This window comes from Anarrhichthys ocellatus, unplaced genomic scaffold, assembly GCF_004355925.1.
Source record: "Anarrhichthys ocellatus isolate YVR2014 unplaced genomic scaffold, GSC_Weel_1.0 scaffold17, whole genome shotgun sequence".
NCBI lineage: Eukaryota > Metazoa > Chordata > Actinopteri > Perciformes > Anarhichadidae > Anarrhichthys > Anarrhichthys ocellatus.
This window is the reverse complement of record NW_022280047.1, coordinates 6,551,172-6,571,202: the sequence shown is the minus strand read 5'-3', so window position 1 is coordinate 6,571,202 and position 20,031 is coordinate 6,551,172. Positions and strand designations below refer to the sequence as shown.

Here is a 20,031-nt window from a genome sequence, read left to right as displayed (position 1 = left end):
CACACACACACACACACACACACACACACACACACACACACACACTTTTGTCTTTAACATTTACACGTTGATCTTGAAGGGAGGCCTGCCAAGGAGAATCAAATAGGAAATTGAGCGAGATTTGAATAATGTGATGCATTCATATACCGTAGTGTAGTAGTGTTTTATTCAGCCATCACACACACGATACAATAAATAAAGCCTATATACAATCTAGTATACAATATCACTGAAAAGGCACAGGCAGCAGAATAATGCTTATGCCTTTACTACATTCTTACCAATTGCGTTACCGTCAAGAAAATGTAATATAAAAATAAGAAAAAGAAAAAATATATTTCATTCACACTTGTAACCCTCAAAAATAGCTTTATAAACAGTCCCTTTGAAAACCAAAAATGAGTTACACATTCTTACATTTATGTTAGCATTATTCTATAATTTTACCCCAACAATAGAGATAAATCTCCTTTTAATCCCTTTTTTTTAGCTTTTTGTAACATAAATTTACAAACATCTCTTAAATAAAGTTCCAATGTAAGTTCAGTCAGTTCTTTTTCTAACATCGATCTGTGTTTCATTATGGGAGATATAGACCACTCCCGGATTGCATGAAATTCCTGAAGCCAAATATTATTTAGCTGGGTAATGACTATTACAGGGACTCTGGCGCGTTTGCCTCTAGCACAGCATGTGCCAAGGATGGCCCGAGACATTGAGCCTGTAAAACCCAACTTGCTGCAGCACAAATATTCTGCACTGAAACACCCTTGAACAGGGCCCATGAAGTGGCCATACACTTTGTGGAATGAGCCCTCAAACCCTGGAGGGGCTGCAAACCCCTACACCTATAGGCTAGAGATATGGCCTCTACAATCTCTGGCAGGACAATGGCTTGCCTTTGTGGGGAGTGGCCCGGGACACAAACAGCTGATCCACTTTCCTGAAACCTGCTGATCTACTCACATACACATGCAGTGCTCGCACCAGGCATAAAGTGGCCTTTGCTCCTCTGAGGAGGAGAATGGAGGTGGGTGAAAAGCTCCACCGTGGGACACTTGTAGGCTGACTCCACCACTTTAGGCACAAAGGCCGGGTTGGGCAGCAGACAGACCTTAGCTAGCCCTGGAGAAAACTGCAAGCAGGAAGGGCGAATGGATAAAGCCTGTAAATCACTCACATGCTTTGCTGTGGTTAAAGCTAAGAGCAACACTATTTTAAGTGACATGGTGGGCGACTGTGGCTAAGTGGAGAGCAGGGCCATCCTTCAAATAGAGGGTCGGCAGTTCGATCTCCAGCTCCGCTATTCGCATGTCGATGTGTCCTTGAGCAAGACACTTAACCCAAATGCTCCCATAGCTGTGCCTACGGTGTATGAGTGTGATAGAATCTGAAGCGTCTGCTAAATGACTGTAATGTAAAAATTAACTTTATCCTCACCGCCTCCATAGGCTCATGAGCCCTGTTCTCTCACCCTGGCTAGAGGTAGAAAATAGAAATAGAAACATGGGAAGCTGTACAACCGATGAATGAGAACCGTTGTCTTGGATGGAGACATGAGTGTTGTACATTATTGTGCGGAGCATTTAAACTACACTTTGATAGTATTACTTAGGGTTGCGATGGCACTTAATTAATTATTATTATCATTCCATTATCATTATTATAATAAGTCATTACCATTATTGATGTTTATTTCTATTATTTTTTTTTTAAATGTATGTTTGTTTCATTGTTTGCTTTCCATCATTACTGTTATTATGATTTCCCCATTATTTGTGTTGATAGTAACATTATCTATACAGGACTCGTTTTTTCTTTTTTCTAGTCATTCCACAAACGCACACATACACACACATACACACACATGACAAACCCAATCAATCTCATAACAGAACTCCCCACCCAATCCCTTGTCCTCCTGTGTGTGGTGGATTGTTGTGGTGCTGGCACTGGGCCTGGCCACTCGACTGAGTTCCCCCCTGGTATATGGTCACTGCGGCGCGGCGAACAGGTGCTGGAAATCTGCTACCCACAACCCCCAAAAACAAAAACATAAAAATAAGACTAAAACACTGCTGACTATGATGAGCAAACCCTCTCTTTTACTATCCTCAGGTATTTTATTATAGTATTCCTTATTCTGTGATCTCATAATGGAATTCAGTTTATTCTTATACAACTGATATTTTTCTTCACTTTCATTGTTTCTTGTAAAGTACATTTTTCTTTTTGCAAGCAGACTTTTAGTCATCCATGGATTTCCTGTATATTTATCCTTCACCCAGCAGCTCCCAATAGGACAATGTTTATTGGATAACTCCAAGAATGTGAACAAAAATGCATCATAGGCCTGATTAGGATCATCATCATACACCTCATCCCAGCTGTTGTTTTTAAGCTCCGACTTTAAAGCTTCAATTCTCTTAGGTGTTCTTATTCTTACCAGTTTACAGGAAGGCTCACTTACGCCAACTGAACAGCTGACCTTTAAATTATGTAAGATCACAAAAGTAGGAATATGATCAGTGATATCAGTTAAAAACAAACCTTGTTAATTTGTCATGAACATTTGTAAACATGTTATCAATAAGTGTGGCACTTTCCTTACTTATCCTACTATGTTTGTCAATAAGAGGCCAGAGACCAAAGCTAAACATTGCATTACAAAAGTCTGTAGTTAATTTGTGTTCTTTCCATTTTAACAGATCAATGTTAAAGTCACCACAAACAATAAGTGTTTTCTTATCACATACTTTACCAAAGATATCAACTATGGTATTCATAAATTGGTCAATGCAGGAACCAGATGCTCTATAAATGCAACTCAAGAATATTCTCTTAAATTTAGTAGAATGAATTTCAATTGTCAAACTCTCCATAATATCATCACTGTGCTATTGATTACCTTACATTGAAAATGTTTCTATACATAAAATGCTCCACCACCACCACCTCTCTAATTTATCTGATTTTCTTTGAACGTATCATAGCCTCGTAGAACAACGTCAACACACTTGTCATTTGATAACCAAGTCTCTCTTATAGCAATAACTTGAAATGTATGTTGTAATGACTTTAAATAGTCTTTGATCAAAAGTTGAATAGAAGTTTCTGCTATTAAAATGTATGATTGAGGAACCCTCCAAATTTAGATTATTAAACTGATATTCAGTATATTATTCAGAATTTGATTTATAATCATGTACAAATTTGCCTCGGGATCAATGTTATTGTCAAAAACTTAGATTTGACTCCTCACATTTCTTTCTTGTTACAGCAATTCTCAACTAAGGTTTTTTTTCATTTTCAGAAAGATAATTTCACTCAGTTTCTGCAGTTGATAAATAACACTCTTCTCCTGTCATTTTATGAAAAACAAAAAGTAATTTGGAAATAAGATTTGCAGAAATTTTCGCTGCAAGCTACAATCAGACTCGATGACAGGGTATGCTCCAGAACATGACATGACCAAAAATAAATAAATAAACAGATATAAATTAGTGCTAACCCTAACCCTAACCCTTAACGCCGACAATTATTTTATCGCGCGTTAACGCATTTTTTTAATTTATTATAATTTTTAATTTTTAAAAAAAAATTTTTTTTTTTATTGAAAGACAAGAGACAATACATATACATAACAACAAGAGGATGACAAGAACAGTGGGATAAAAGCCAGCAAACATCCTACAGTCAGTAATTTTAGTGCACCTATATGCTGAAATTCACGGTAAACGCATTTAAACGGTACAGATCGGGAGTGAGCGAAGGACTTTGAAAGTTAGCGGAAAGATTAACGTGAGACAACATCCGGTTTCTTCAGACGAACATCCGGTTTTCAGAATAAGATGCCAACAAAGTATGAATTATATTCACATTAAGTATAAAACATGCTACCTGTATCTCGTGAACCATTCATATAGCAGTACTTTTAAAATAAAAGTGCGCAATACACTACTTTTGAATTCATTATTGAACTTTGCCATAACAATGCGATTAATCACGATTAAATATTTTAATCGTTGCCCAGCACTAATATAAATATATCTATAGTATAAACCGATGCAAATTCTTGGTCTTACACTGGCTGCTGTGATGAATGCGGTGTCGTTCCTGCCTTGATACATTTTGCAGTATGCCCTGACCCGCCCCGGCTACAAATAATGTCACTCGATCCCGTTCTCCCACATTCAGTACCACAACCACCTTGTCTTGCTTTGGTGGTCCATTTAACCGTATGAACACTTTTCCATTTCTTGTCCATGTTGCTTGAATTTAGTTTTGCTTTATGAGGGTACGACCATTTCTGGCTATTTCAGCATTTTTCTTTGTTAGGTGCTCACTTACATACACCCCAGTACCCTTACGTTTTTTGGACTGCCTCAACACTTCAACCAACCTCATGCTTTCAATTTGCAACCTGAACAACAATCGTTGTTTAACAATCGTTGTGACAGGCTGATATTTGCCGTTTCTCTAGGTGAATGTTCTTACTTCTCAGAAATGATGATGTTTAACCTTGAGTGAAGGGACCTTTACAAATATTTTTAATGTGTGTAATTTAAAAAATGGCATTAACTATGTTTGTCCGGCATTTCAAGGATTTGCGGACTTTCAGGGCCTGGACCTTTATAGGTGGGTCTGGGTTATCCTCCCCAGGAACCTTTTTTTGATAAACAAGCTCTATTTTGATGCTTTTATATGTACATGTCTTAATTATTGAGGAAATGAAGTGTGTATCACAAAAAAACGGTTGTCTATTTTCCAGATTAATTATGAATTGTAATGTTAAAAATATTAATAGTTGTTGGTAATTGATATTATATTGAGTGAAAACAATATACTTCACAACTGAGTTGGAAAAAGAGTTAAATCTATTCATGCTATAGGCACATTACGGTAGGTGTAGGAGATTCCTAAAGAGGGAACCCCCAGAAAGTAAATTTGAATCCTGAGCTTGTATGACTCTTTCTGAGACAGCCAACACGCAAGGGAAAATGTTAAGATGTTGATCTTTATCTAAGGAGTCCCAATAAAAGTGATCATCGAAGGAAGGATGGATCAGAGAAAGTGTCGCATTAGAAACTCTGCTGCCGACTAAAGCCTACTGCTGTCATGAATTGCTGTGCCGGTAAGCATATTGAAGTGTGACACAATATTTTAAACCAGGTAGTCCTACAACTTAAACTTTGGCATTGCAGAACACGGAAACTCTGTAGTAGTGACTGCATGCTTCTGTGTATGTGCGTGTGTGTGTATATTCTAATCTAATTCATCGCTAACCTGTGCTCTTTCATGTCACTGCTGCAGGCATCATCTTCCTGTGGCTGCTCAGTGCAGAAGCAGCCTGCGGGCCTCTTACAACGGGGACAAATACCGCGGCCGTTATCAGAAACGTTCGGCAGATACAGGAGGAGACAAAGGCCGCTCTGCGCCTTTTAGTAAGCTTTTTGATTCTTTATTTGATCTGTTTAACCTACAAATAAAAGTAGCTCTAATCGATATTGACATGCAGGAGTGTTAAGTTGCGAAATCTCTACCGTCATTACTGAAACTTTTTTGATGCGTGAGAGCATCACTTGAGAAAACGTAGCCCACTTGGGTTACTCTACATCCCTGGGTGTTACTTACTGATGTGGACACCTATATCGTACTGACCAAGTCTGTCTCCTGTAGGATGAACCTGGACAGCTTCCCAACATCTCCTGCCTCTCCCTGAACACTACTGGGTTGGCCGTGCCAGAGCAGCAGCTCTTCACTGCTCACCATCTCTGCTCCTTCCGCCATTACATGGGGGTAATGTCCGAGCTGACCCCGACTCTGAAACATCACCTGATGATGATAAGCGAGAACATTAACAGTCTGGCGCTGGTTTGGTACCCAACGGCAGACTGCAACCTGCCCCCCTTAAAGCCGAACATGGACGATTATGTTCATGTCAAATGTGTGCTCGAGCTTTTGAACCAACAGCTCAGCAATGCAAAGTTTTGATTTTACTGCTTAGTATGAATGTTTTATTTAAGTTACACAGCTTTTAATTATTAAACCATACATTTATATAATCCAGTTTTATGTTGACGAGAAAGTAAACTTGTCCTGGATGTTACTGCATAGTTCTTATTATTATCAGTATCTGATAACCAAGTAATACTTATTTCTTTTAAAGTGATATTTATTGAAAATAAACCAAGTCAAGATTTTAATTTTTGCTGCTTTTATTGTGAGTCAAAATCATTTAAGGCATCTTAAAACATTGCAAGAACTTTGGAAGTGAACAAAAAAAAAACACTCTAAATTTAATGAGAGGCAACATGGGCAGATCCAATCTGCAATGATATACTGTACATCAGGTACAAACCCCCTCTCACTGAAAAAGAAAAATGTTGGAAATCCAACCTGGTATTACATTTTGAAATCAGATGAGGAAAAAAAAAACAAAAAAATAAAATGACCACACAAATGAACATTGGGGATTTCTGTCATAATTCGTAAGGCCTTTTTGATTTGCATTACCGTAACGTGTTGAATTTTGATGACTGCCTTTCCTGTCTTGCTGTAAATTGAGCACTGTTTACATCAACAGGTAAATTATTTCTATCTTGTAAAAAAGTGAAATCGACAATTAAAAACAATCTGCAATTCAAAATAAAACACTCAAAAAGCTCCAAATTCTGTAGTGCCATTTGCTACCGTAAAACTCATAGTAAACTGAGTTGTTGTGCAGAAAAGAAAGTAAAAACACAAGTCACAAAATCAACGTCTGCCTGAGGAGTGCTGAACACAAATAATAAAAAAAAAAAAAGACAAGACTAATTAGCCTGCAGAGATCACGTGACTTTAAGGCCGTACGTCAGACATGCAGAGTAAATCTGCACATTGTCTAATTCTCAAGCAGTCAACAGAGCACACTGTCAAACATGATTTCAGTAACACAAACAATTAACTGAATGGACGGGTAGACTACTCTTTCTGTGTGCTGTATATTTTCACATGGCATACTGATTGTTTTCTCCCGTCTGTCATTAGCACACCTTATAAATTAGTGTAATTAAGAGGGGGGAACAACAGGTAAATCAAACCATGTGACGTAACCTGTACCCTTATACGGACATGTTTTCCTGATGTAAAGGACTCTGACTCGATTTGTTCATAGCTGAATGGAAAACAATTACGCTGACCAGCGCATCCCTGAGTAATCAACAAAGAACAGGAAGACGCCTACAACTACTGTGCATTCAGTTAAGATCTTGAAACACTGTAGTATATAAATAATCTGTACTGCTATTTCAGTTATGCTCCCTATGAGGGCTTTAAGTAATATCTCTCCATTATGCTGTGAGCCGCCCAGTAGAAACCCATGTATGTAACATGCTGTATTTAAGATGACTGCTTTCTTGTACAATTTGCAGTTGAACTTACTGGAAATGGGCAAAGTAGGAAGGAAGATGTTCAGCATGGGTGAGATCCCACCAATAACTCACTATTGTTAATGGTCTAAACGGCATTCACCTGAGTAAATGAGGGGTGAAAAAGACAATTACGGTCTCAGCTTTCTTGTGACAATCAAGCACCAGCCCATGAGCAACTATGTTTCAGACGATCCGATGTGAAACCTTTTTGGGAGGTTTCAGAGCTTTCAAAACACACAAACTATACTGCAGCTAGTCCTAAAAAAAATCCCACATTCATCTCATCTCCTTGTGAAAAAAGCATCCTATCCATACACTTTGTACAACTGAGTGAGTACATAAAATGAACAGTCACGCAATACTTCCCTTTTTAACACAATGTTGTGTTTTTACATTATAAAAGTGATTCAAATTCAAATATATAATTGTTCAAAAAGCAAACAACCAGTACCACCTTTCACTAAAGTATCTAGTAACTCCTCAAGTTTAGTATTAGCTGCTGTCATTCAAATACAATATCAGAAAAGCCACAATTGTTATAAATGTAATGTCAAAGATCGGCCTCCCTGTGTGCATCATTCCCAAGGATCTCCAGTAGGATCTGGCTCAAATTGTGGCAGCGGGAGCTAGCACCGGCACTTCCTGTGGCAAGCTCAGCTGCCACGACAGTTGCCGGTTTTAAGGCTTTATTTTTCATAATTTGACAATATGTGACAATACATTAAGGTCCCTGAGAGTAGCCTATATTAGCTGGATTTAATCATAACGATCAGCCATAATATTACAATTCGGCATTTTTTTAACTAAACCAATTACAACTACCAACAGTCATAAGCTCAAGGACCTCAAACGAAAAATAAAGGCATAAAACCAGCAACTGCCGTGGCAACTCTCCCAAACTGCGGCAACTGAGCTTGCCACAGGAAGTGCGGCAGCTCATTTGACATTGCTCTTTCTCAGAATCAACATCAACATGACCATCGTACATACAGAGTAAAAGTAAACCAGACCTAGCTTACATTTATCCTTTTATTTAAAGTCATTTCATCTGTGGAAGAAGTGATGGCCTTGCTGAATGCCTGTAAGGTAAACTAGTGATGTGTCATTTTGATGATTGCTATCAAAGGGTTCAGGTGGCTTCTGGGTCACCTCATCACCTCTGAGAGCAAGGCCACCCGTCTGTATGAGTGACAGCCTGGGTGGCTTCTTCAGGCAGCAGAGACGGATCACTAAGTATGGACGTGGTTGTGCTCAGCTGGCGGAGGGTACTCAGCACCACTGAAAATCAAGAAACCACATTTTAATAACCACAACCCGACTGTATAAAGCAGCATTTTGAAGCTAACTGTCATGCTATGTATCCTTAAAGAGTGCTACACAGTAGGTATGTAAAAGATTCACAATTTTCTCAATACCTCAACTATACCTCAACTACTTGCAATAAGTGAGTGGGAGGAAACCGTCTCGGTCCAATTAAAAAAAGAAAATCTTTATGGAACATGTTAATGTGCAACAAATTGTTATATCTAATGTTTCCCAGGAAACTGGGGGCAATTTGTCATTTATCTGGACTTTTCCATAACTGCTGCTTTAAACACATAGTCATGCTATGGACAGTAACTCAGGGGAATTCTAAAGATTTTCTTACAACTAATGATTTGACTGCAGGATACTCATTGTATCATTGGATCTAAGGGGACCACCCGGCTAAATATGGAGTAAAACGCTGCAGCGTTAACCTTCTTAAGTCTTAACTTTACTGCAGTCCAGCCTCCAATGAGCAGCAGAAACTGTGACTTCCAATGATCGAAATCTTTTGTCACCTTCGTTATCAGATCCACTAAGCGTCATTGCTAAAGTCAGACTGAGTCAGGAACAAAGACGGAATATTTTGAACAAGTGGGAGGTTCAAAAAAACAGACTGGAAAGAGTGATAATCACCGTTTCCGCCCAAGAGATTGAAAATGGAGTGATGCAATGCATCATTAAAAAAAATGAGAAGCACTTGAATATCATGGTTGCTTGACATCAGCTTGAACCAAACAGAGATAGTGACAGATAGGAAGTATAAAACCGTGAGTAATTTAACTGCACACAGTTGTGATCTAATACTTTGACGCTGGAAGGAAGTCTCCGCTGGGCGGCGAATGATCCAAAACTACTGATAAGACTGTGTTGGTTTATGCTGGATGTCTACGAGAAATAGTAATTTACTCACTGGGTCTGAGCGCTGGAAGGGAGCAGTGACGATCGAGCCATTGCAATGTGGTCTGACAGAGCTCTGCCCTGCTCGTAGTTGACACCATCCCATTGAACGACTCAAAGAGAGGCTTGATAATGATGCTGAACTAGAATGGATGATGGTCAAGGATCAGCTATACTAGAGAGTGAGACAAATGCAACTCTGCCTGATCAACTGTTTGAGTCCCAGAAGTCGAACATGCACATCTTTAGCTTTCACCACTTCATGCTTCAATCTGCGGGTTGCTTAACCTAAGAAGTATGCAACTAACAAAATCAGAGATTGGTTTTAAAAAAGAGCAGCACTGCATATTGTACATAGGGACAAAACATTACGTGATCTGTCAAAGAGATCCTTAATGCCCCTGACATCAACAACAACAACATGGCTACTGCTGCTGGTAGATAACAACAAAGCAATTCCCCTTCTATAAGACAGCATCACTGGTAAAATTGTCACTGTACATTTTTGTTCATTTGTAATTATATTTTGAACCATCTTGGCAATGTGGACATAGGATATACAGTATATTCCTTCCGTCATGTATCAGTCTGATCTGAACAAGATGTCTGCACAAGCCAAATGCTTACACTATACTCTGTTATTATTAAGCAGCAAACAGTGTCAGGGCTCCTTTATTGAAGGATACAATCCAGAACTTCCAGTTCTGAAGAGTGCGGTTCTTCACATATTCATTGAACTTCCCCTGCATGTGGTCGGAGCGATTTCGCCTGATAGGGACCCCTGTTGCAGGCAGCTGTTCCTGACACGAGCTGTGGTTAAGCAGTGACAAGAGACAGAAACAGTTGAGTGCAAATTTTGTATATCAGAAGAGGGGTGACGCATATACAATGTTTTAACATACCTAATGGAGGTGTTGATCTCCTCTATCTCCTCTCGTAGCCTCTTGACCTCTTCCAGCATCTGCTGCCTCTCCTGTTGCAGCTTCCAAATGTGATCCATAGTCTTCTGCAATGTGACTGCATTACTGATCTAAATGCAGAAAGTAAATGAGGGAAAGAGCACATCAAATACTTTACAAAAACTGTCAAATACATTACAAAAACTGTGCACAAACATGGCCAAAAATAGTGATGTCCTGAATCTATTACGGATATGTTATGTAGACACTCAGACTTACATTTGATTGGGACTTTAGAGTGGGGACCACGTTGCAGAGTGTTTTAAAGCCAATGTTTATGTTTGATCGTCTCTTTTGCTCAGCAGATATGCATGTTGTCCTCCGGCTCTGTCACACAACAGTAGCGGAAATATTACAGGTTACAGGCGTACTGTGTCTTAATTCATTTTTTACATAATGTATCGAACACACGAGCAAACCATTTATGCTGAGAAACATAAACACACAAACCTGATTTTGTTCATTCTTTTCCAAAGGTGAAGTGCTGCTGCTGATCAGTGACTGGGGACTAGGAACCTGATCTAACGCATGCGGGGATCCTTGACCTGATCCAGGCTGACTGTGACCTGGAAAAAAAACACACTTGTAACAAGTTGTGGGCTTTAAAGTTATGATGTACTTTCTGGGTAGAGTGAAGTCTGTCTCACCGACACAGGAGGAGGCTTTCTGGCTTTTGCGGCTGGAAGACTTTCCTTTGGGGACAATCTGCTGGGGAGACTTCTGTGTCTGAGACAAAACGTGAAATCCAGGAGTCTGAAATACATGAAAAGAGAACAAATGGACAAGAAATTAAAAATCACCTAAGTTTTAAGACAAGTAAAGTTTTAATTTCACACTTACGAATTATGCACACCACAGAAAAACAAACAATAAAATGTAAATGCTGCAGTTTTGTAATTTTCTATTGGCAACTCAATAATGTGAGGACCCACTGTTATGTAAGATCTGAAACATACCGCTCCAATCTGAGAAGGAGCGATGACCACTCCAGTATTACGGACCACATCTGCTTTCAGAGGCGATGGTGTAACAATCACAGCATTGGCATGACCTGGGAACGGGGCTGAGAGGATGAACATTGACAGTAAGTCAGTTTTATGTGCTTTCATACGTGAACATCCATGAATGAGTTTTTACAACTTGGATTTCCTCTGCCTTTTTCATCTTTTAAGTTTTAATTTAATATCTTGAGATTGAATTTTACAAAGATAAGCTGTTCTATTAAAACAAAAGCAAAGGGCACCCTAACGGTGAAGTGGTTTGGGTTAAGAAAGGCTTGAGCGCTATCTTGTGGTGATTAGGTTAAAGTAACAAAGCTCCACTTACAGATCAACAATGTTAAATGCACAATTGCACAACCAAAATCTTGATCTTGAGACCAGAAACAACCGACCTGTGAGGATGAGGTGGGAGGGGGGGAGGGTGTTAGCAGGAGCAATCCTTTGCACAGGGCGGTTTTTGTTGGCACTGGATGACTGAAAGGGCCGAGGCAGGGCGAAAGTCTGAGGGTGTTGGACGCTTGTGGCAGTTAATGGAGCCAAGGGCTGAAGTTGAGAAGGAGGAGGTGGAGGTTGTGTGGATATGGAGCTATAGTCTGAGGCGTGGCTGAAGGCGGCTGCTGCGTCGCTGAGTTTAACAGTAGAGGAGGTCTTGTGTGTAATCACAGATGGTTCTACAGTCTCATCCAGCGCTGAGGCGTTGTCCAAGGACGATGAAACCATGGGTGCTGCTGAGGCCATGTCCTGACTTGGAAGGCACTGTGCCAGAGGATCATGGGATAATGGCTGAGAGACTGAGGAAACTGCTGCTTGATCCCTGGGCGACAAATGCCCAGGAAACAGAGGCAGGTAGTTTTGTACATAGGCAGCAGCGTCACCACCACCAGCTGCACCACCACCACCACCACCACCACCACCACCACCTGTTCGACTGGTTTGACTGGCCATGGGAGAGGGGATGGGCAGAGGGCCAGGAGGGGAGATGTTGTTGCTTGTGAGCATGGAGGACATTAACTGGGCCTGGGAAGGGATGAAGGAAAGGGAACAAACACACTTAGTCTCTTTCCTCTAGTGCAAAATGAAACATTAGAGACTCAGTTCTATGCACGTTCATGTTAGCTAGAATTTTATTTTGTGCTCGTTAAGGTTATGAAAAAAAAAAAAAAAAGAAGTAGCATTATTAATTAAGTAACATTTTCACAACTCCAACCAACTTGCACTAAAGAAAACACTTTTCTTAATGTCACTTTTTGTTGATTTGGGAGGATAGAGACCAGAATAAACTAGCAGCATTTATATCAGTCTATCTATTCACTCAGTTCAGGCTAGTGCAAAATGCATATCTGTTAAGCCAATGTTTCATTCTATTCTATCCTTTTTACTTATATATACGTTAAATATAATATATGTCCATGAACATGCACTCATGGACATATACACAAACTACACTAACAACCGCTGCAAAATATATCTTTGGTACGGCTCACGGATACAGCTCCGGTTGTCATTTTGTTCCTAAAAGTAATTTACTCTTATTATTATTATATTTATTTATTTATGAGCCCTGAATATTTAGTGTTGAGGAAATGAGGAAGCAAATGTCAAGGTCTGTAAGACTGTATGTTCCTTCAATGTAAAAAAAAAAAAGCTATAATATAATGTTAAAAGTCAGACAAGTAACTACGGTGAAGCTGCATTTATGGACCCAGCAGAAAATATGGCAAAAGGTTGAAGGACGACTACAGCATGAAAGAAAAGAAAAATGTTTTGCCAACTTTTGAGTGAGTATTTGACTCTCAAAAACGAAGCAGTTTGAGGAGCAGGTCATGTATGAACAGTGCTCTGTAAATAAAGTTTAGTAATATTATTATGTTACAATTGTTTTTTGTGTAACTACATTAAGACAGAAAAAAATGGTAGAAGATGTGGCGAAAATACTCACAAAGTGACCTAAAAACAACAACACAAAGTCTTGCATCAAGGAAAAATAACACGGCCCTTGAACAAACTCTCATCATGGTGGGTTGTGTGTTAGGAGCAGTGCCTTGGGTTTGTGTTTACCTGCGACTGTGAGCTGCTGCTGGGTTGAAGGGTGACAGATGTTGCAGTGGGTGAAACAGAGGGGAAGGCAGGCTGACGGAGGCTGTGAAATAAGTCTGGAAAAGAGTCTATGTTAGCTAGAGGTTAGTAGAACCACGCTACTTTTTGTGTTAGCCTAAGCCGACTACTTTAGCTGAGTTACAAGAACGTGTGCGCTTGATTCCTATAAAGTGTGCACTATTAGTGCGTGTGCAACACTACTGCAGCTATGGTTGGTGCCTTACTCCTACCTTGCAGTGGATCAAAAGAGTCCATGAAGTCTAGGTTAGGTTGTAAAGGGATGAGTCCTGGTTGGATCATGTCTGCGTTCCCTGCGTGTGCTGCGGGAGGCAAAGAGGCAGAGGCAGAGAGAAGACATGCCAGTGGTGGCCACAGTGAACAAAAGACAACAGTAACAAATCAATTGTTAAATCACCTATCGATTTCATAAAATAGACTGACCAATCTCCCGTGGATTAGGCCAGGCTATGGGCTGGTGCGAGGCCAACGTAGAGAACAACGTGTCTGAAAACTCAGACATCAGGACATCCATGTCAAAGAGGGGGTCCATCTCCATAGGGTCAGGCGTTTCATTATGCCTACGAGGCAGGCGGCGCACAGCAGTGTCTTCATCCTGATAAAAGGAGACACGGAGCATGTCTGGAGAGACTTCCCCAAACAGCAATAACTGCTCCTCTGGTCCCTTTCAGTGTTAAAAATGCAACCACCAAGCCAGTCAATGACACACAAGCGTGCATTGTTGAGTACAGCCAACATGGAATGGCACTAAACTAATTAACAACATTTTGTCTCCACACTTCATGCACTAGTCTTAAAAAATGAATCACCGTGTATCTATATATGGACATACATTTTTGTTTGCATAGTCACAGATGATATATTACAAAAGTATGTAAGTATGTGACGGTGACCAGTTTAGCATGAGTTAATTCCATTCATATTAACATCTGGTTGGTATTGATAGTGATGTTCATCTTGGTACTAGCAGCACTTTGGTGGGTTGAGCATGATGCAGTTTAGCGTACCTTAAGCAAGCTTGAGAGGTCATCATCCTTGTGCTTCTGTAACTACAAAAGAGAACGCGAGTGCCACATTAGATAAATATTAATGTTTTATGACCAATCAAACAAACAAGACACATTATGCCAAATACACAGAATACCCCTTAACTACTACAATACATAATACAATACCCTTTTTTTAAAGTATGTTCTCCACTTGTGGTATTCTCTGATGACGATTTCAATTCGTCTTTTCCAGCATATCCCATCTGGGGCACTGCCCTGCAAAAGAAAGAGGAGATGATCCGTAACAAACACACCCGGCAAAGAAAGGAAGTGCCAAAGGAAACATAAAACTCAATGACAAGTAAGTGCTTAAGAGAGTGAACATACAATCATATCCATGGAAGGTTTTTGGTGATAAGAAACAAGGCAAAGTCACGACTGCTGTTTGATCACAGTTCTCTTTACCTCAGCAGGACGACGGACGTACAAGTCCATGCTTCCATCCAGGGGAGTTGCAAAGTGACAAACAGGATTCTCCCTTTTCTCCACATCTAGGGGTAGAAAATAAACATCCTTCAAGTCACCCTCAGTTGAATCTTTACTGGTACAATACAATAAAACATAAATGAACATACTGTATGTTGCAGCACTTATTGCTTATAGTGGACCAAAGAATGCTCATAGCTCAGCTTGTAACTCAAGAAAAGCTTGACCCAGTTTGTGTTTATTTTAGGGATATGAATAAGATATGCCATCAGTCACTGTCACAAAACTGCTCATGGAATGTAAACAAACCGATATTACTGCAGCAAGTTGCAAAGGTGGCGCCAATATTTATCTTGAAGTCGTGAAGAAAAAAAAGAGACCCAGTTCCATACTGTGAAAGTTCATGAATTTACAGATAATGCTGCTGGAGTGCTGTGAAGGGCAGATTCTAATAAACATACACATGAGAACCAAGAAGAATAAAGCCTGGTGAGATCATAGATCCTGAAAAGGGCAATATGTGCACAGATGTAGACGAATAAAGAATCTGATTCATGAAAGAGTCTCTCCACTATATTCTTGAACCAGATCCTGATGTCTCCACACTTGATTAAAGAAGTGTAACTAAGTCACTAAGATACTATAACAATAACGACACCCTCTACACTCTATGCATACCAAATGAAAGAGGAACTCTTACACTGCATATACCAGGCCCTCCATATGGCGTTGTTGAGGCGGATCTTGTCTCTCCAAAGCAGTTTTAGACCTCTGAAGTTCTTCCATTTGGGAGATACCAAATTACCACTGAAAAGACAAGAAAGTTTACAGTGAAATAAACCTCACAAGACATTCTATGAAACACAAACAACGGCTTAACTTGTACAAGTAGATCAACATCTCAACTATAACTCAAACCCTCACGGGGGATCTCCTTCGTGTTATTAGCAGGAGAAACCTCGATATTCTTGCTTGTAGAAGATTAAAACAAAAACATATTCCATAGACTTTAAAAAAATGCTTCCTTTCTTCTTCTACCCCACAATAACACAACAAACTGGGAATTTGAGTTTGTTTAGAAAAAGTTTCAGGTCACCTTGAACAACTCCCGCTGTGTACTATAAATACTTAAAGAGATAAGACAAAACAAACCAGCTGACAAGATCAAGCTCAAGTCAGAATGATAGTTACAAGTGTGATGGAAGACAAGGAATCAAATACACAGACAGGAAACACACACGCAAGCTATGAAATGTAAAACAAGGAGGCGTGTATGTGCACCGTTATGGCTTTAGTGTGTGAACGTCTTCATAACAGCACAGTGACATTTCTGGAGCCGTGGACAATCTGTCAACAACATGGTACATTTCTGTTTTAATTCAAACAGGCAGTAATAAACAGCAACATTGCCCTCAGCGCTCAGATTCAATCCTCAATGTTAAAGACCACGGACCAGTCCAGAAATCCTGCTGTAGTCATGCAGCCAAGCCTGGATTTCAACTGCCACATTAAGACAACTACAAAGTCAGCCAGCTTTCACCTGAAGAATATCTCAAGGATTAAAGGATGCATGTCTCACTGGACCACGCATTTATCTTCCGTAGACTCGACGACCATATTGGTGTTTTTACAGATCGCACTAAAATAATCGATTGGACAGCTGCAGCTGATTCAGAACGCTGCTGCTGCTCAAGTCCTCACCGAGACCAAGAAAGTGGATCACATCCCTCCGGCTCTGAGGTCTCTATGCTGGCTTCCTGTCTGTCAAACTAATAATTTACAAATACATGGAAAACTGCAGGTCTGCTGCAACTCTCAGTTTTTTTAAATCAAGGCTGAAGACTTTTATTAAATCAAATAATTATTTATTTCTTACACTGCACTGTACCTTTTATTCTTGTATTTTATGCCCATCTCATTCTATTCTTTAGCTTGTTTTCATGTTCTATTATCTTGGCTCTTTAATGTGTGTTTTAATTGTATTTAATTGGTGTGTTTCTTTTGCACTTTGTCTCGGTGCTTTAGATGTTTTATGGAAAGCAATTGTTGCTGAAATGGCTACATACAAAAATAAGTTTAACGTCTGAGTGTTTTAATTCTTCTGCATGAAAACGGTAATATGCATCAAACTTTAAAAATGTTTGTCAAGTGACATGACTTAAGTTTATGTTTAACTTTAACAGGACAGGAGAGAATGACGTTCAAGAACACCAATCTGCTCTAATAAGGAAATGCTTATTGCAATCCAAACAGGTTAGCTCACAGTTTCCCTCTTTTCATCCGTCCTCTCCTGCAACACTGCAACACTTCCTCTGCAGCCTTTGACCGTTGTCATTTGTGTGCTTACTGTTTGTACGAGTACTGTGTTAGTCATTGATAGAAGAAAAAGCAGTTTCAACAAATAGAGTACGCAGTCCAACTCGGTGCAAGGACTAGAGAAGAGCCAGCATTACGTGGGGAACACATTGTTCTTGTTCTGAGTAAAGCCTTTCTCGTGTACATGAAGTCTTTGCTTCTTTGTTTGGTATGAATGACAACAGCAGAACAGTAACTGGTAGTCGTGCTCTCCAGGCCTAAAGATAGTCCTCCCGATGAATCCAAGTCAGTGCCATGAGCAAAGTCAGAGGGAATCCTCTGAGACAGCTGGCTCTCCACCAACACTACAGTAACACAACAGCTGTAAACAGAACCATGGGTAACGTGAGCCCGGCATTTGATTTTACAACTCATCTCTAAAAGGCAGGGTTGGTAATCTTGTTACTAGAGTAAGCTCGAGTTTTTTAAATTATTCAGCCCGAAAACCAAGTCCGGTGCTGCCAACTCTTTTTCCAATGAAATAACCGAGCAGCACCAGCTCCGTTAAGTTGCTAAATCCAGTAAGAAAGTCGCCAAGTCGGCAAAACAAACCCTTCAAAGCCACTCCCACGAAATGATCATAATTGGACGGGCTTATGACAGCCATGCGAAAGCTGCAGATACTGGATTTTCTGTTGATTTAAGAGCATTTGATTCATTGATTGTTTGAAAAAGAAAATAATTAAGATTACCAATCCTGCCTTTAAATATCTTAGTAACATCAACATTCTCTTTTAGTTTGTATCTTAAAAACATTGCCTGAAGCCTATAAACTTATCAACATTCACCGTACAGGTTTTTGTGTTTGTTTGTCTTTTCACGCGGCTGCATTATGAGCGACGTCTTTTAATTGACTCACCACTCTCGGTTTACTCAATTGTCGACGAAATACTCTTTCATGCTGTTTGTCAGACTACCTGAAATATTTGCGGGCATTTATTTGAGACCTGGTACCTCTCGAGGGTCAGTTCTCAGTATTTGTCACATTTTAGAGACAAAATTAAAGTGACTGACATGTGGAATCTAATAGTGTGACCGAACAAGCCTGGAGCGGCGCCTGCCAGTATTTCAGCACTATCAAAACAAAAATGTAATCCGTGTCATGACAGAAGGCCATATTTCAGATCCGTCTGATAACTAATAACATGGCAACTTCGGCAAGACATGCTTAAACTAGTGGTTTCCAACCTTTTTGACCCGGCACGCCTTACAAAAAAAAGCAGGATCAAATTCTCAGAAGGCTTAAACAAATCCCTGTTGGGCCCCAAAGAGGTAATTTATTCAAAATGAAATATGAATATAAATTTGTGTGGCAGAACTTTTTTTCCCCCCTTCTTCTCTCGTACCCCATTAATCATTTCATGAACCCCCAAATTTATATTGTGACCTTTAGGAGAGAGTCTAAACCAACTGGAACGAAACTCTGTTATTGTATACATGTTACACCAGGCTGAATCTTGATCAACTACAACAGCAGAATGCTGCCAATGCATTAGTGCTAACAATCTGATCATACATCTGTAGTATAAGTGTAATTATGCGAGTGAGTGCAGGACTTTCACTTGTGATGGAGTGTTTTTACTGTGTGGTGTTGGTACTAAAGGGTGAGTAGGCCTTCTTCCTTCACCACAATCATGAGTGGTCAAGCAGGAAGTTACATGAAGAGAAGACTCGTGACAGCAGTTTCACACTAGTGTGTCCCATGCCTGACTTTTTTTATCTGCACATGATTGAAGTCAGCTCAGCTGGGTGAAGACATTAAACAGTGAACACGAACGTTTCAACGTGAATACATGGTGGCGAGATGTAATAACATACCTGTACGCAAGAGTCATGCACTCGAAGAGTTTGGTCAGCGAAGCGTCTATGGAGAGATGTGACATCCTCGCATTGCCGAAGTGATAGGTCTGACAGGTCTGTTTGTTGACAGTGTCGAAGTCGTAGCCTTTCTTCGGAGGGTGCTCGATATGCAGCGATGACACCATGAAGTGTCCGCTGTGGATGATCTGAGACTCCAGCCCGTCCAACCTCTTCAGGCCCAGCAGCTGGGCCTCCGAGTCCGAGTCGTCATCCTGCTCCTGCTTTATGCTTGACGGCGGGCGACGATACGTGTACCGTGAAGACATCTCTCGAGTAGCCATGTCGGTACCTCAACCAGACAAATAGCTAATGTTAGCCAGCGAGCTAGAACAACAATCCTCTCGCTTTCATCGGGCTCGCCAAGAAGACGCGGTTGCGGAGGACTTCTCGGTTAAAGTTTGTCAACTTCGTGCCGTTGAGTCCGAGTTCTCGGTTCACTCATTCTTGAAGCTGTCTGTAATTAATGGCTCGAGTGAACTTGTTGTTGTTTTGTTAGCCGAGAGTCGCAGCGACCAGCTGACAAAAAAAATAACAGCTTGCAGACTGTTCTCTGTCCGGAGCAGGAAGTTCATCTCTGAAAGCGCTTCTGATTGGTCGGAGTCAGAGCCCCACCCACCGAAGGACTCAAAATAAACCTCAGAGCAAAGCT

At 40.2% G+C, this 20,031-nt stretch overlaps 1 protein-coding gene across 2 annotated transcripts; it reads right to left on the bottom strand.

Annotated features, from left to right (window-relative positions):
• Positions 1 to 6,499: 6,499 nt before the first annotated feature.
• Positions 6,500 to 19,929, bottom strand: mlxip (MLX interacting protein). 2 transcript variants are annotated; one of them, XM_031856611.1, is made up of 17 exons: positions 19,341 to 19,929; positions 15,868 to 15,974; positions 15,147 to 15,232; positions 14,868 to 14,957; positions 14,700 to 14,741; positions 14,116 to 14,356; positions 13,905 to 13,994; positions 13,636 to 13,730; positions 11,970 to 12,594; positions 11,533 to 11,639; positions 11,224 to 11,329; positions 11,027 to 11,142; positions 10,796 to 10,903; positions 10,520 to 10,647; positions 10,304 to 10,427; positions 9,631 to 9,760; positions 6,500 to 8,690 (listed from the first exon to the last, which is right to left on the bottom strand). In XM_031856611.1, exons 1-17 carry the CDS (start codon positions 19,661 to 19,663, stop codon positions 8,566 to 8,568), a joined length of 2,643 nt encoding a protein of 880 aa, XP_031712471.1. In that variant the 5' UTR covers positions 19,664 to 19,929; the 3' UTR covers positions 6,500 to 8,565. The 2 variants fall into 2 exon arrangements, with proteins under 2 accessions (XP_031712471.1, XP_031712472.1); XM_031856612.1 differs by having other exon boundaries at positions 14,116 to 14,287.
• Between the last annotated feature and the right edge of the window lie 102 nt (positions 19,930 to 20,031).

Bases quoted from the DNA above. Each gene is read 5' to 3' on its own strand.
- mlxip (XM_031856611.1), bottom strand. From the start codon at position 19,663: ATGGCTACTCGAGAGATGTCTTCACGGTACACGTATCGTCGCCCGCCG. The intron at 14,958-15,146 runs GTAAAGAGAACT...TTTCTTTTGCAG, and splicing joins ACGTCCGTCGTCCTGCTGAG to GGCAGTGCCCCAGATGGGAT. The intron at 11,143-11,223 runs GTGAGACAGACT...TTTTTTTTCCAG, and splicing joins GAAAGCCTCCTCCTGTGTCG to GTCACAGTCAGCCTGGATCA.